The 16,702-nt window shown below is 42.8% G+C and overlaps 1 protein-coding gene across 4 annotated transcripts in view; it reads right to left on the reverse strand.

Moving 5' to 3' along the window:
- The window catches only part of LOC110525722 (AP-1 complex subunit beta-1), a 53,974-nt gene that overhangs the window by 6,567 nt on the left and 30,705 nt on the right, over positions 1 to 16,702 (reverse strand). For all 4 annotated transcript variants that reach the window (XM_036979860.1, XM_036979859.1, XM_021606105.2 and 1 more), the window contains 3 exons: positions 7,243 to 7,327; positions 6,639 to 6,725; positions 3,929 to 4,083 (listed from right to left, as the gene is read on the reverse strand). In XM_036979860.1, the coding sequence (XP_036835755.1) occupies positions 3,929 to 4,083; positions 6,639 to 6,725; positions 7,243 to 7,327 (327 nt within the window). The remainder of the gene's footprint in view (positions 1 to 3,928; positions 4,084 to 6,638; positions 6,726 to 7,242; positions 7,328 to 16,702) is intronic.

Genomic DNA, 16,702 nt, shown 5'->3' on the forward strand with positions numbered 1-16,702 from the left:
ATTTGACCCCTTTTTCGTGGTATCCAATTGTTTTTAGTAGCTATTGTCTTGTCTCATCGCTACAACTCCCATACGGGCTCGGGAGAGACGAAGGTTGAAAGTCATGCGTCCTCCGATACACAGCCCAACCAAGCCGCACTGCTTCTTAACACAACCCATCCAAACCGGAAGCTAGCCGCACCAATGTGTCGGAGGAAACACTGTGCACCTGGCAAACTTGGTTTGCAGTACAGCGCCCGTAACCACTGCGCCACCCGGGAGGCCCCAGTTTATCATTATCAAAGGATAATTGATCATTAGAAAAACCCTTTATCAATTATGTTAGCACAGCTGAAAACTGTTGTCCTAGTTAAATAAGCAATAAAACTGGCCTTCTATAGACTAGTTGAGTATCTGGAGCATTAGCATTTGTGGGTTCGATTACAGGCTCAAAATGGCCAGAAACAAAGACCTTCCTTCTGAAACTCAGTCTATTCTTGTTCTGAGAAACTATGGCTATTCCATGCGAGAAATTGCCAAGAAACTGAAGATCTCGTACAATGCTGGGAACTACTCCATTCACAGAACAGCGCAAACTGTCTCTAACCAGAATAGAAAGAGAGGGAGGCCCCGGTGCACAACTGAGCAAGAGGACAAGTACATTCGTGTCTAGTTTGAGAAACAGACGCCTCATAAGTCCTCAACTGGCAGCTTCATTAAATAGTACCCGCAAAACCAGTCTCAACGTCAACAGTTTAGAGACGACTCCGGGATGCTGGCCTTCTAGGAAGCGTTGCAAAGAAAAAGCCATAACTCAGACTGGCCAATAAAAATAAAATATTAAGATGGGCTAAAGAACACAGACCCTGCACAGAGGAAGATCGTCATTTTTTTTTATGGACAGACAAACCTAAGTTTGAGGTGTTCGGATCACAAAGAACATTCGTGAGACGCGAAAAAAAATGAAGATGCTGGAGGAGTGCTTGAAATCATCTGTCAAGCATGGTGGAGGCAATGTGATGGTCTGGGGGTGCTTTGGTGGTGGTAAAGTGGGAGATTTGTACAGGGTAAAAGGGATCTTGAAGAAGGAAGGCTATCATTCCATTCTGCAACGCCATGCCATACCCTGTGGACAGAGCTTAATTGGAGACAATTTCCTCCTGTAACAGGACAATGACACAGCACAGCAACAAACCTTCACCCTGCAGACAGTCACTAAATCTGAGGTGCTAAAGGAGCTCCTAAAACTTGACCCCCAAAAAATAATCTGGGTCTTTCTTCTTTAAGGTTGCTGCCCCTATCATCGCCAAGCCTATCTCCAATCTTTTTAAAGTGTCTCTCCTTTCTGGGGAGGCAGCCACGCATCGTCCTTTATTTACAGGGGGAGATTAAGCTGATCCTAACTGTTATAGGCCTATTTCTATTTCGCAAAAGTGTTGGAAAAACTTGTCAATAATCGGCTTTCTTGATGTCTATCGTATTCTCTCTGGTGGGCAATCTGGTTTCCGCTCAGGTTATGGATGTGTCACTGCAACCTTAAAGGTCCTCAATTATGTCACCATTGCCCTTGATTTTAAGCAATGTTGTGCTGCTATTTTTATTGACATAGGCAAAGCTTTCGATACGGTAGACCATTTCATTCTTGTGGGCCGACTAAGGAGTATTGGTGTCTCCGAGGGGTCTTTGGCCTGGTTTGCTAACTACCTCTCTCAAAGAGTACAGTGTATAAAGTCAGAAAATCTGCTGTCTCAGCCACTGCCTGTCACCAAGGGAGTACCCTAAAGATCAATCCTAGGCCACACGCTCTTCTCAATTTACATCAACAACATAGCTCAGGCAGTAGGAAGCTCTCTCATCCATTTATATGCAGATGATAGTCTTATACTCAGCTGGCCCCTCCCCAAATGTTGTGTTAAATGCTCTACAACAAAGCTTTCTTAATGTCCAACAAGATTTCCCTGCCCTTAACCTTGTTCTGAACGCCTCCAAAACAAAGGTCATGTGGTTTGGTAAGAAGTAGGCCCTTCTCCCCACAGGTGTGATTACTACCTCTGAGGGTTTAGAGCTTGAGATAGTCACCTCATACAAGTACTTTGGAGTATGGCTAGACAGTACACAGCCCTTTTCTCAGCACATATCAAAGCTGCAGGCTAAAGTTATCTAGACTTGGTTTCCTCTATCGTAATCCCTCCTCTTTCACACCAGCTGCCAAACTAACCCTGATTCAGATGACCCATGCTAGATCACAGAGACGTCATTTATAGATCGGCAGGTAAGGGTGCTCTCAAGCGGCTAGATGTTCTTTACCATTCAGCCATCAGATTTGCCACCAATGCTCCTTATAGGACACATCACTGCACTCTATACTCCTCTGTAAACCCGTCACAAGACCCACTGGGTGATGCCCCCTATCTGAGATATCTACTGCAGATAACTCCTCCACCCGTTCTGCCAGACACATTCTGTTAAAGGTCCTGAAAGCACACAGAGATGGGATGGCGTATTGCTGCAGAATGCTGTGGCAACCATTCTGGTTAAGTGTGCCTTAAATTCTAAATAAATCAGACAGTGTCACCAGCAAAGCACCCCCACACCATGATACCTCCTCCATTCTTCACGGTGGGAAATACATATGCAGAGTTGGTCCATTCACCCACACCGCGTCTCACAAAGACACGGCGGTTGGAACCAAAAATCTCCAATTTGGACTCCAGACCAAAGGACAAATTTCCACCGGTCTAATGTCCATTGCACGTGTTTCTTTGCACAAGCAAGTCTCTTCTTCTTATTGGTGTCCTTTAGTAGTGGTTTCTATGCAGCAACTCGACCATGAAGGCCTAATTCACACAGTCTCCTCTGAACAGTTGATGTTGAGATATGTCTGTTGCTTGAACTCTGAAGCATTTATTTGGGCTGCAATTTCTGAGGCTGGTAACTCTACTGAACTTGTCCTCTGCAGCAAAGGTAACATTGGGTCTTCCATTCCTGTGGCGGTCCTCATGAGAGCCAGTTTCATCATAGCGCTTGATGGTTTTCAAGATTGACTGACCTTCATGTTTTAAAGTAGCGGACTGTCATTTCTCTTTGGTTATTTGAGCTGTTCTTGCCATAATGTGGACTTGGTCTTCTACCAAATAGGGCTATCTTCTGTATACCACCCCTACCTTGTCCCAACATAATTGATTGGCTCAAACGCATTAAGGAAAGAAATTCCACAAATTAACTTTTAACAAGCCACACCTGTTAATTGAAATGGATTCCAGGTGACTACCTCGTGAAGCTGGTTGAGAGAATGCCAAGAGTGTGCAAAGCTGTCATCAAGGCAAAGGGTGGCTATTGGAAGAATCTCAAACTTGAAATATATTTCGATTTGTTTAACACTTTTTTTGGTTACTACATGATTCCTTGTGTTTTATTTCATAGTTTTGATGTCTTCACTATTATTCTACAATGTAGAAAATAGTAAAAAATAAAGAAAAACCATTGAATGAGTAGGTGCTCTAAAACCTTTGATCGGTAGTGTATGTTTTCATGGAAAACAAGAACATTTCTAAGCAACCCCAAACTTTTGAATGGTGGTGTAGTTAACTATCAATCAAATGTATTTATATAGCCCTTCATACATCAGCTGATATCTCAAAGTGCTGTACAGAAACCCAGCCTAAAACCACAAACAGCAAGCAATGCAGGTGTAGAAGCACGGCGGCTAGGAAAAACTCCCTAGAAAGACCAGAACCTAGGAAGAAACTTAGAGAGGAACCAGGCTATGAGGGGTGGCCAGTCCTCTTCTGGCTGTGTCGTTACTTTGAAAAAGTAGTTAAGTAAACTATACTATTCTTAAGGGTAGCTTTAGTAGCTTGGTAAACTACAACACTACCCACTCCTCTTTCATAGATTTCTCTTTCCATTAGTAATGTTGTTATCTGTCCCTCCTTGTCCCTGAACTCACCGTGTAGTTGGGGTTTCCAGCCTGCACCTTCAGCTCAGCCAGCACCCAGATGCCATTGGACAGTTTGATGGACATGTAAAGCATATCCTGGCCCTCCACCGTGCGCTTGGCTATGGTGAAGATGTTACTGCCCTGCAGCTTGTTGCTGGCTGCCTCTGTTTAGGGGGACAAGAGAATAGCCCTTAAATCACAATGGTCACTTCTTCTCAAACTTGAAATACACCGTTAACATTTTAAAACTCCCAGGCTGGTTGGTTCATGGTTCATCTCCATCTGCAGATGATGTGGAAACAGTGTTCTACAAGTGTTGATAATTAGCCTCGGAGTGTTCGGTAGGCTTGTGTTATAAGCAGTCAACTGTACCTGAGGGGGATCAGACCGGTGCAATATGATGGCTCCATGTAGAGAGCTGAACCTGGACCTTCAGCCATACTACTGCTCAGCTTTAATGGGAAGGGGCTTGGGGACGGCATTGCAATCAGGACCATAATGAAAACCAGGCTGCTGTCATTAATCATCGGCTCTGGGAAGGCAGGTAGTAGACTAAAGTCTGGGTCCTTTCTCAGTTCATACTCTACAAACTGTCCTAGCTCTATTTCTCTCAGAATTCACACTCTCTTTCTGAAACACAATTCTCTTTTCATGGGCTGTGACTTTACTCATCTGCAGAGAGCACTGATGAAACGCTGCCATAGTCTAAGCCCTTGCCTTTGCATTCAAAATGGTAACTACATTTTCAGTAATAGTGACTACTTCAAACTACCTGCATGGCAAAGATATACTCCTTAATTAACTTGCCCACGGTGCGTGTCGGTCTCACTGTCACGCTACGGTAACGTCTCAATCATACATTTTCACCTTAAAAAGGAAATTCAATCTATTCGGGGTAATATACTATGAGCCGTCATTTGTCACTTAGCTCAGACATGGCGGATTTCATGGTCGTGTAAAACCAGATTATCACATGTAAATAAGGCCAGCAGGCCATAAATTAACTAAATATATCCATAAATACAGTGCTGTCAGAAAGTATTCACATGCCTCGACTTTTACACATTTTGCGGTTACAGACAGAATTAAAAATGTATCAAAATTGAGATGTTGTGTCAGTGGCCAACACACACAATACCCCAAGATGTCAAAGTGGAATTATGTTTAGAACTTCTTACAACTTCATTAAAAATGAAGGCAAGCCTAAATAAGTTCAGGAGTAAAAATATGCTAAACAAGTCACATAATTAATTGCATGGACTCACTCTGTACGCAATAAGTGTTTAACATATTTCTGAATGACTACCTCATCTCTGTACCCCACACATACAATTATCTGTAAGGTCCCTCAGTCAAGCAGTGAATTTCAAACACAGATTCAACCACAAAGACCAGGGAGGTTTTCCAATGTCTCGCAAAGAAGGGCCCCTATTGGTAGATGGGTAAAAATAAAAATGCATACATTGAATATCCCTTTGAGCATGGTGAACTTATTGATACACCATCCAAAGTGTAATTAATACACCCAGTCACTACGAAGATACAGGTGTCCTTCCCAACTCAGTTGCCGGAGAGGAAGGAAAGCACTCAGGGATTTCACCATGAGGCAATGGTGACTTTAAAACAGTTACGGAGTTTAATGGCTGTGTAATGAGAATACTGAAGCTAGATGAACAACATTGTCATTTAGGTTAGTATTGTGGAGGAACTATAGTTTAAAGTAGGGAGCCTGTATAGAATAAAAAAAGATTCCAAAACATGCATCCTGTTTGCAATAAGGCACTAAAGTAAAACTGCAAGAAATGTGGCAAAGAAATTAACTTTATGTCCTGAACACAAAGCATTTGGGGCAAATACAACTCATCACATCAGAGTACCACTTAATATTTTCAAGTATGGAGGTGGCCGCATCATGTTATGGGTATGCTGGTCATCAGCAAGTACTGGGGAGTTTTTATTTTAGGATAAATAAAATGGAATAGAGCTAAGCACAGGCAATATCCTAGAGGAAAACCTGGTTCAGTTGGCTTTCCAACAGACACTGGGAGACAAATTCAACTTTTCAGCAAAACAAGAACCTAAAATACAAAACCAAATACACTGGAGTTGCTTATTAAGACAACATTTAAATGTTCCTGAGTGGCCTAGTTAGTTTGGACTTAAATTGGCTTGAAATTCTATGGCAAGACTTGAAAATGGCTGTCAAGAAATGATCAGCAACCAACATGACATTTCCTGAATGTATTTTTTTTTTATATATATTTTTAAAATGGGCAAATATTGTACTATCCAGGTGTGCACAGCTCTTAGAGACTTACAGCTGTAATCGCTGCCAAAGATGATTCGAACATGTATTGACTCAGGGTGTGAATACTTATGTAAATTGTATATTTTTGTAGCTCATTTTCAATACATTTGCAAAAATATCTAAAACATGTCTTCACTTTGTCATTATGGGGTATTGTGAATTGATGGGGGAGAACATTTTGAAGTCAGGCTGTAACATAACACAATGTGGAATAAGTCAAGGGGTATGAATACTTTCTGAAGGCACTGTAGATAGAAACACACACTGTCAGAGCTCCAGTCTGTTTCCACAGAGCAACATTTTAGGTTACATGCCAAGCTGTCTCAACACATAAAGCAGGTGGTGCACATTCTCCTCCTCTCTCCTCTCCTTTTATCCCTCCAATCCCTTCTGTGTCTCGGTCTGTCTCACCTGAGTTGAGATGACAGTCTTGGATCTGGAACTGAGACTCGTTGTCGTTAGGAATGTCTTTCCATGTGGCCAGGAACACCTGTCGCTCTGGGGAGAGATACAAAGAAGAATTAAGATGGTGGGAAGGAATGAGAAACAGAGGAAAAAAAAGAAAGGAGGGAGAGAGAGAGAAATGAGACAGGACGAGAAAACAAACAGAAATAAGAAACAAATGAACGGTAAACAATTCGTTGTTGTGCTGAACATCGCCGGTCCTGCTGTGCTTTTAGGATCCGGCGCATTAGCTCCCAGCCTCCAGCAGCGTTCCTACTGCTTGCCCCATCTGGAGCCTCCACAGGGGGACAAACACCACCACATTCCCCCAGATTGAATCAACCAGAATAGGAACACAACAGAGGAAATTGGAACCAACGTCACAGATGTGTGATCTGAGAGCAAATGCATGGCTAGATAGTTCCATGTTCAGAAAACACACACACACACACACAAAAGGCTTTCCTGAGATTGACGTAATTGTCCAGGGATGGCGTCGGCCTGGTTTGAAGCTATGAAAAGGAGACCGCAAAACCATGATTCACTGAGTAGTCTATTCAGGTACACTCACCCATCTTTCCATCTTCCACAAACAGCATGCTGATGGGGTATTGGCAGCTGAAGTAGAAGACGTCAATGTTGTTCTTCACAGCCACCTGTTAGAGTGATTACATAGAGGGGGGGAGGGTAAGAGATGAAGGGGCAATCAATGACCCATTGTTTTCAAGTAGTCTGAAAGGATAAACACTGCAGGGCATGCGTGGGGTTATTGAACAAGAGATGTTATTGTCCTGTGGATATGACACACAAACACACACACACGATAGCATACGCTGCACTCCATATACTACTACACAAGGAGATGCTCTCTCTCCCTCCCTTTCTCGATCTGTCAGGCCTGTTTAAGGCAACATCTCTTATTCCTCCCTCAGCTCCATCCCTTCTGTCATCTATGATAACTAGAGAATAAAGATACCATGCTACAAATGATTTTATTTGTACTTAGACCAGATGATGCCTAAAAAGGCAATTTGACTACATCGTCATTGAAACCTAACATAGAATGCATCCCAAATGGCACCCTATTCCCTTTATAGTGCAATAACATTGACCAGGGCCCATAGGGGCACCATAGAGGGAATAGGGTGCGATTTGGGACGCAGACACAGTATACTCTAAGAACTTTGTGGAGCGGTCACCGTATCGATCGGACTGCTCTACAGAAGAGTGATGAGGACAAGGAGGTTGAGTTAAGCCTGCGGGGTGGGGGGTGGGGGGGGGGGTGACAAGAGAAATTCTCTGAATAATTTATGAGGGAATATTGGTGCTCTGTTGACGCAGTGCCTGCCTGCCTGCCAGGCTGTCTGTACTGCAGTGGGGGTACACTGTATCCCTGGGTCTCCCTACGTCTCTCTCTAACCTTCACACAACTTCTGGATCATAAAAGTACATTGACTAATGGAAACACATCACTGCTGCTAAACTATGTGTTTGTAGCCTACAGTACCACCATACAGGTCTTGGGCCTGTATGGAACAAATAGTTAAGCAGTGATGAGTACAGCATTTCCATCAGGTAAAGTGAGAAAGTGACTGTTGGCTAAATAACTGTCAGCAGTGGTGTAAGGTTTTTAAGTAAAAAATACTTTAAAGTACTACTTAAGGGTATTTGTACTTTACGATTGATATTTTTGACAACTTTTACTTTACATTTCCCCTGACCCCCAGAAGTACTCGTTACCTTTTGAATGCTTAGCAGGACAGGAAAATGGTTCAATTCACGCACTTATCAAGAGAACATCCCTGGTCATCCCTACTGCCTCTGATCTGGTGGACTCACTAAACACGAATGCTTCGTCTGTAAATTATGAGCTTTGGAGTGTCCTGGCTATCCGCAAATAAAATAAAAACAAGAATTGTGCCGTCTGGTTTGCTAAATATAAGGAATTTGAAATGATTTATTATTTTACATTTACTTGAGTATATATATATTTTTATTTCACCTTTATTTAACCAGTTAGGCCAGTTGAGAACAAGTTCTCTTTTACAACTGCGACCTGGCCAAGATAAAGCAATGCAGTGCAACAAAAACAAGAATTAAACAAACAAACACAATAGAAAAAACACAATAGAAAAAAAATCTATTTACAGTGTGTGCAAAAGTAGAAGAGTAGGGAGGTAGGCAATAAATAGGCCATAGAGGCGAAATAATTACAATTTAGCATTAACACTGGAGTGATAGATGTGCAGATGATGATGTGCAAGTAGAGACACTGGGTGCAAAAGAGCAAGAGGGTAAGTAATATGTGGATGAGGTGGTTGGGTGTGTTACAGATTGACTGTTGATGCTTAAAGTTAGAGGGAGATATAAGACTCCAGCTTCAGTGATTTTTGCAATTCGTTCCAGTCATTGGCAGCAGAGAACTGGAAGGAAAGGAGGCCAAATGAAGTGTTAGCTTTGGGGATGACCAGTGAAATATACCTGCTGGAGCGCGTGCTATGGGTGGGTGTTGCTATGGTGACCAGTGAGCTGAGACAAATATGTCGTGAGGGCCAGCCAACGAGAGCATACAGGTCGCAGTGGTGGGTAGTATATGGGGCTGTGGTGACAAAACGGATGGCACTGTGATAGACTACATCCAATTTGCTGAGTAGAGTGTTGGAGGCTATTTTGTAAATGACGTCACCAAAGTCAAGGATCGGTAGGATAGTCGGTTTTAAGAGGGTGTGTTTGGCAGCATGAGTGAAGGATGCTTTGTTGTGAAATAGGAAGCCGATTCCAGATTTATTTTTGGATTGGAGATGCTTAATGTGAGTCTGGAAGGAGAGTTTACAGTCTAACCAGTCACCTAGGTGAAGTCGTCCACATATTCTAGGTTAGAACCGTCCAGAGTAGTGATGCTAGACGGGCGGGCGGATAGCAATCTGTCAAAGAGCATGCATTTAGTTTTACTTGCATTTAAGAGCAGTTGGAGGCCACGGAAGGAGTGCTGTATGGCGTTGAAGCTCGTTTGGAGGTTTGTTAGCACAGTGTCCAAAGGGCCAGAAGTATACAGAATGGTGTCATCTGCGTAGAGGTGGATTAGAGAGGGTCACCAGCAGCAAGAGCGACATCATTGATATATACAGAGAAAAGAGTCGGCCCGAGAATTGAACCTTGTGGCAGCCCCATAGAGACTGCCAGAGGCCCGGACAACAGTCCCTCCGATTTGACACACTGAACTATCTGAGAAGTAGTTGGTGAACCAGGCGAGGCAGTCATTTGAGAAGCCAAGGCTATTGAGTCTGCCGATAACAATGCAGTGATTGACAGAGTCGAAAGCATTGGCCAGGTTGATGAAGACAGGTGCACAGTATTGTCTTTTATCAATGGCGGTTATATCGTTTAGGACCTTGGGTGCACCTCAGCCACGCTCATGACCAGCTCGGAAACCAGAGTACATAGTGGAGAAGGTACTGTGGGATTCAAAATTGTCGGTGATCTGTTTGTTAACTTGGCTTTCAAAGATTTTAGAAAAGGCAGGGCAGGATGGATATAGATCTATAACAATTAGGGTCTAGAGTGTCTCCCCCTTTGAAGAGGGGGATGACCGCGGCAGCTTTCCAATTTTTGGGATTTCAGACGATACGAGAGAGAGGATGGATAGGCTAGTAAATAGGAGTTGCAACAATTTAGGCACATCATTTTAGAAAGAAAAATGTCCAGATTGTCTAGCCCAGCTGATTTGTAGGGATCCAGATTTTGCAGCTCTTTCAGAACGTCAGCTGTCTGGATTTGGGTGAAGGACTGAGTATACTGACTGAGTATATTGGTTCCTGACTTCCCTGACAAGTTGCATATCGCGGGGCTATTCGATGCTAATGCAGAACGCCATTGGATGTTTTTGTGCTGGTCAAGGGCAGTCAAGTCTGGGATAAACCAAGGGGTGAAGTTCTGTTCTTAGTTCTACATTTTTTGAATGGGGCATGGTTATTTAAGATAGTGAGGAAAGCACTTTTGAAGAGCAACCAGGCATCCTCTACTGACGGGATGATGTCAATATCCTTCCAGGAGGAGGCTTCTAATGTTAACATGCATGAAACCAAAGCTTTTACGCTTACAGAAGTCAACAAATGAGCGCCTGGGGAATGGGAGTGATGCTGGGGGCTGCAGGGCCTGGATTAACCTCTACATCACCAGAGGAACAGAGGAGGAGTAGGATAAGGGTACGGCTAAAGGCTATAAGAACTGGTCTAGTGCGTTCAGAAGAGTAAAAAGAGCAGATTTCTGGGCGTGGAAGAATAGATTCAAGGCATAATGTACAGACAAGGGTATGGTAGGGTGCGAGTACAGTGGAGAAAAACCTAGGCATTGAGTGACGATGAGAGGTTTTGTCTCTACAGGCACCATTTAAGCCAGGTGGGGTCACTGCATGTGTGGGGGGTGGAACAAAAGGGCTAGCTAAGGCATATTGAGCAGGGCTGGTGGCTCTACAGTAAAATAAGACAAATATCACTAACCAAAACAGCAATAGACAAGGAATATTGACATTAGGGAGAGGTATGTGTAGCCGAGTGATCATAGGGTCCAGTGTGTAGCTAGGTGAGCTGGAGACACGGCGATTCAGACAGCTAGAAGGCCGGGGCTAGCAGGCTAGCAAATGGACCTCAGGGGGACATCGTGACGGAAGAGCCTGTTGAAACCCCCTCAGACGGTTACGTCGGCAGACCAGTCATGGTGGATCAGCGGGGCTCTGTGTCGGCAGTAAATGGTCCAGGCCAATTGGCAAAAGAGGTATTGAATGAAGCCCAGGAATTGTCTGATGGATCTCTTCGTCTAGCTGGGAGAAGGGCCTAGCTCGAGGCTAGCTCCAGACTAACTTTAAACGTTAGCCAGGGGTAGCCACTCGGTTAGCAGCTAGCTAGCTGCGATGATCCGGTGTAAAGGTTCAGAGTTTGCGGTAGGAATCCGGAGATGTGGTAGAGAAAAAGCAGTCTGCTATGCTCTGTGTGGATATCGCGCTGTGCAGACTGGAAGGAATTGACCGGGTTGAGGATGGCTGATGTCTGAGTTAACGGTGATGACCGCTTCCAGTGACTACTAGCTAGTTAGCTTCTGATTGGGGTTCCGTTATTGTTTGTTATTTGAGCAATAACAATAAAGTTAACTTAAAACCAAATACTTTTACTCAAGTAGAATTTTGCTGGGTGACTCACTTTTACTAGAGTAAATTTCTTTGAACGCATCTTCACTTTTACTCAAGTATGAAAACTGGGTACTTTTTCCACCACTGACTCCTCCTCCTGTAGGAATACAGCTGGCTGGGAGAAGGAGTGCTGGGGTCAGGGGAAACAGAGCAGAGCTGTGGCGTAGACTAGAGCAGCACAGTGAGAGGTGACCGCTAATGACCATCCCCACCTCTCATCTCTCCTGGAACCCGTTATTTTCTCTTACCAGCTGCACAATGTTCCATCCCCCCAAGTCAGATGACTGCTCTGATCTAAGAGGCCCCGTCTCTCTCAGTTCTGTTTCTCAACCAATAACTAAAAGTTCCAGAGGCTCTCTCTTGTCATATTTCATCCTGTTTCTATAGCTCAGGAATTTAAATAACAACCTGACAGTTAAAACAAGCATGTGTCTGCAGTAGGGTTGATTATTTTCCCTGTATTTTACAAAATGTTCCATCCAGAGAATAAAATCACCTTTCTCCCGGGTAAACAGGTATTTCCCACCAAAATCGGAAGTGTCATTCTAAAGCATATAAATGTCTGGATTTGATTACAGCTTTGATCAGCATGAAAATTCAAGTCTGATGCTAGCTGAGCCTTATGAGACATACATTAAAATATATTTTATGAGCCCAAGCCCAAAAAAGCCCAAATGATTGTGCCGTTATCCAATAAGTAGCCTACCACACAGCCTACGCAGGACAGAAAAACATAAAAGCCCATAGATGTAGCCACGCGCTCTTGGATAAATAAGTCAAACAAGTTCCAGTAGGTTAATCTTGGACTGTGGACTGCATTACTGTACTGTATTATATGGACTGGAATTACACACCTTGTTCAAATCATGAAGCTGGGGGAGAACGTGATGCTGGTCCAGGACATGCGGCCTACAAAGTTACAATTATAGGCTAGTGAATGCGATTTTAATTGGACATTTTTATCATTCGTAGGCTGACGCATATATAGGCCTACCTTTCATATATAGTTGTGCGACGTACGTATTATAGCCTACCTCCTCTTTCCCTCTGTTGCTTCCTTCATCTCTTTCAACAATTAAATGTATAGAAGTTCCATTGCCCTTATAGTCATCATTGTAATGACATGCTTGAATAATATAGGAGTAGAATAAGATGCAGCGGGGTATCACTCCTCTTCGTGAACATTGAATGGTTATATGGGTCTGAATTAGGGCCGACCCCATTTAGTCGACTGGTGGTCGACAGATTTCAGTTGAGCAGTAGCAAAAATGTTTTCAATAAAAAGGTGTAGGAGACACCTGTATGATTCGCGCCTGTCTGAGTCGACTGATCCATTGTGGAGGAGATGGCACAGTCCATCAGACTGACAATTGCTACTGAAATGGTATATGGTTATATTATGTAAGAACAATGGTGCAACACAAATTTAAAAAAAATCATTATTTTGCATTGGATAGTGGTTGGTCGCTGTGCGCGGTTCTGTAACATCAGTGCGCTGTTGAATTGATGCATTTTCCTGGGCCAGTGATTCCCAAAGTTTTAAGAGTCCCGTACCCCTTCAAACATTCAACCTCCAACTGCGTACCCCCTCTAAGCACCAGGGTCAGTGCACTATCAAATGTAGTTTTTTCCCCATCATTGTAAGCCCCCCCACGCACAATACATGTATTAAACATAAGAATGAGTGTGAGTTGTCACAACCCAGCCCGTGGGAAGTGACAAAGAGCTCTTATAGGACCAGGGCACAAATAATAATAATCAATAATTCTGCTCTTTATTTAGCCATCTTCCATATAAAACCTTATTTGTTCATCAGAAATTGTGAATAACTCACCACAGGTTAATGGAACAGGGTGTGCTTGAAAGGATGCACATATCTCTGCAATGTTGGGTTGTTTTGGAGAGTCTGTCTTAAATCATTTTCCACACAGTCTGTTCCTCTTAGTTTTCATGCTAGCGAGGGCTGAGAATCCACTCACATAGGTACGTGGTTGCAAAGGTCATCGGTGTCTTAACAGCGCGATTTGCCAAGGGAAGAAACTGAGTGCAGCCCTATCCAGAAATCTGGCAGTGGCTTCTGATTCAATTTTATTTTCACAGAACCGCTTGTTGCAATTTTAATGAGGCTCTCTTGTTCAGATATTGGTAAGAGGACTGGAGGCAGGGCATGAAAGGGATAACAAATCCAGTTTGTGTCGTCCGTTTCGGGAAAGTACCTGCGTACCCAGCTCACTCAGGTGCTTCGCTAGATCACATTTGACATTGTCTGTAAGCTTGAGTTCATTTGTACACACAAAATCAGACAACGATGGAAAGATGTGTGTTGTCCTTGTTAACGCAGACAGAAAAGAGCTCCAACTTCCTAATCATAGGCTCAATTGTGTCCTGCACATTGAATAGTTTCGGAGAGTCCCTGTAATCCTAGATTGTTGCGGAGAGTCCCAGTAATCAGATCATTCAGGAGAAAAAAACATATCACCCAGATGGGCCAGTTGTGTGAGAAACTCGTCAGACCACTTGCATGATGACAAGTGCAAATTATGGTCAGTAAAGAAAACTAAGCTCGTCTCACAATTTTAAAAGAAACGTGTCAATACTTTACCCCTTGATAACCAGCACAACATACAGAAGAAGTATGTTGTAAAAGCGTTACAAAGCGCTGCCCATATCATTGCATAGTGCAGAAAATACACAAGAGTTCAGGGGCCTTGCTTTAAAACAAAGTTAACCATTTTCACTGTAGTGTCCAAAACGTCTTTCAAGCTGACACGGATTCCCTTGGCAACAAGAGCCTCTCGGTGGATGCTGCAGCGTACCCAAGTGGCGTCAGAAGCAACTGCTTGCACTGTGTCTACCGGTCATGGCTTTTGTGCCATCAGTACAGATACCAACACATCTTGACCACCAAAGTCCATTTGGTCACAAAGCTGTCCAGTACTTAAAAAAGATCCTCTCCTGTTGTCCTGGTTTCCAGTGGTTTGCAGAAGAGGTCTTCCTTAATTGATCCCCCATAAACGTAACGGACATATACCAGGAGCTGTGCCACGTCTGTTGACTCATCCAGCTGTAACGCATTTAATTCACTGGCTTGTATGTGAAGCAGTAATTGTTTCAAAACATCAACTGCCATGTCAATGATGTGTGAAACAGTGTTGTTTGACAGAGGTATTGTCTGTATAGCTTTTGGGGGCCTTTTCCCCCAGCATTGACCCAGCCATATCCACAGCAGCAGGAAGAATTGTGTCCTCCACAATAGTATGGGGCTTGCCTGTTCTTAGCCACTCGGTAGCTCTCCATATAAGACGCCTCCAGCCCCTTAATGGTATCTGTTGCTTTGATACATGTCTTACTACTCAAAAGTTTCCTATATTCTCGCTCAAAAAACTCCCATGGCTTATTTTTAAAATTGTCATGTTCCATTTCTAAATGTCTGCACAAGAGTGAAGGTTTCTCACGAGAGAGTAACGGTTAATGTGATTGGATATTAATTATTGGACTAGGCTACCTGTATTTGACATTGTGTTAGCTTGTTTAATTGTATTTTTGGCAGTGAAACGAGGCTACTCAGGCGAGACAAAAAAAAAAAAACTCACCCAAATGTACAGTTGAAGTCGGAAGTTTACATACACTTAGGTTGAAGTCATTAAAACTTGTTTTTCAACCACTCCACAAATTTCTTGTTAACAAACAATAGTTTTGGCAAGTCGGTTAGGACATCTACTTTGTGCATGACACAAGTCATTCCTCCAACAATTCTTTACAGACAGATTATTTCACTTAATCACAATTCCAGTGGGTCAGAAGTTTACATGCACAGTCAACTTAGTGTCTTTAAACAGCTTGGAAAATTCCAGAAAGGCTTAGTAAAGCAGCCTTGCATAACCACCGTCGAGCAGTAGGCCTAAGAGAGCATACGGTTTAGTCTTAATACCGTAACTTACCTAGGTCTATATTTCAATACTTATATAGGCTACTGTATCAATCCTTTATTTGTTAATGTCATCATACAGCATAGGAGTCATTCATGATTTGAAATGCAATCAAGCAAACAATAAATAAGCCTAAACAGTTCCATTCCTGAAATTGCAATCACGAATGAATATGACTGCTTTTTAGTCTTTGATGTAATAAAGGCTTTAGGAAAAGAAACAAACTCTCTGGTACACTTATAATTGTTGTTTGCATTGTTCCAAAATGGTCAGAAAACCAGAAGTTTAGGGTCACTTAGAAATGTCCTTGTTTTTGAAAGAAAAGGACATTTTTCATCCATTAAAATAACATCAAATTGATCAGAAATACAGCGTAGACATTGTTAATGTTGTAAATTACTATTGTAGCTGGAAACAGCTGAATTTTTTGGGAATATCTACATAGGCCCATTATCAGCAATCATCACTCCTGTTTTCCAATGGCACGTTGTGTTAGCTAATACAAGTTCATAATTTTAAAAGGCTACTTGATCATTAGAAAACCCTTTATCAATTATGTTAGCACAGCTGAAAACTGTTGTCCTAGTTAAATAACCAATAAAACTGGCCTTCTATAGACTAGTTGAGTATCTGGAGCATCAGCATTTGTGGGTTCGATTACAGGCTCAAAATGGCCAGAAACAAAGACCTTTCTTCTGAAACTCAGTCTATTCTTGTTCTGCGAAATTAAGGCTATTCCATGTGAGAAATTGGCAAGAAACTGAAGATCTCGTACAACGCTGTGTCCTACTCCCTTCACAGAACAGAGCAAACGGGCTCTAACCAGAACAGAAAGAGTGGGAAGCCCCGGTGCACAACTGAGCAAGAGGACAAGTACATTAGTGTCTAGTTTGAGAAACAGACACATCACAAGACCT

The sequence above is a fragment of the Oncorhynchus mykiss genome, chromosome 6 (genome assembly GCF_013265735.2).
Source record: "Oncorhynchus mykiss isolate Arlee chromosome 6, USDA_OmykA_1.1, whole genome shotgun sequence".
Taxonomy (NCBI): domain Eukaryota; kingdom Metazoa; phylum Chordata; class Actinopteri; order Salmoniformes; family Salmonidae; genus Oncorhynchus; species Oncorhynchus mykiss.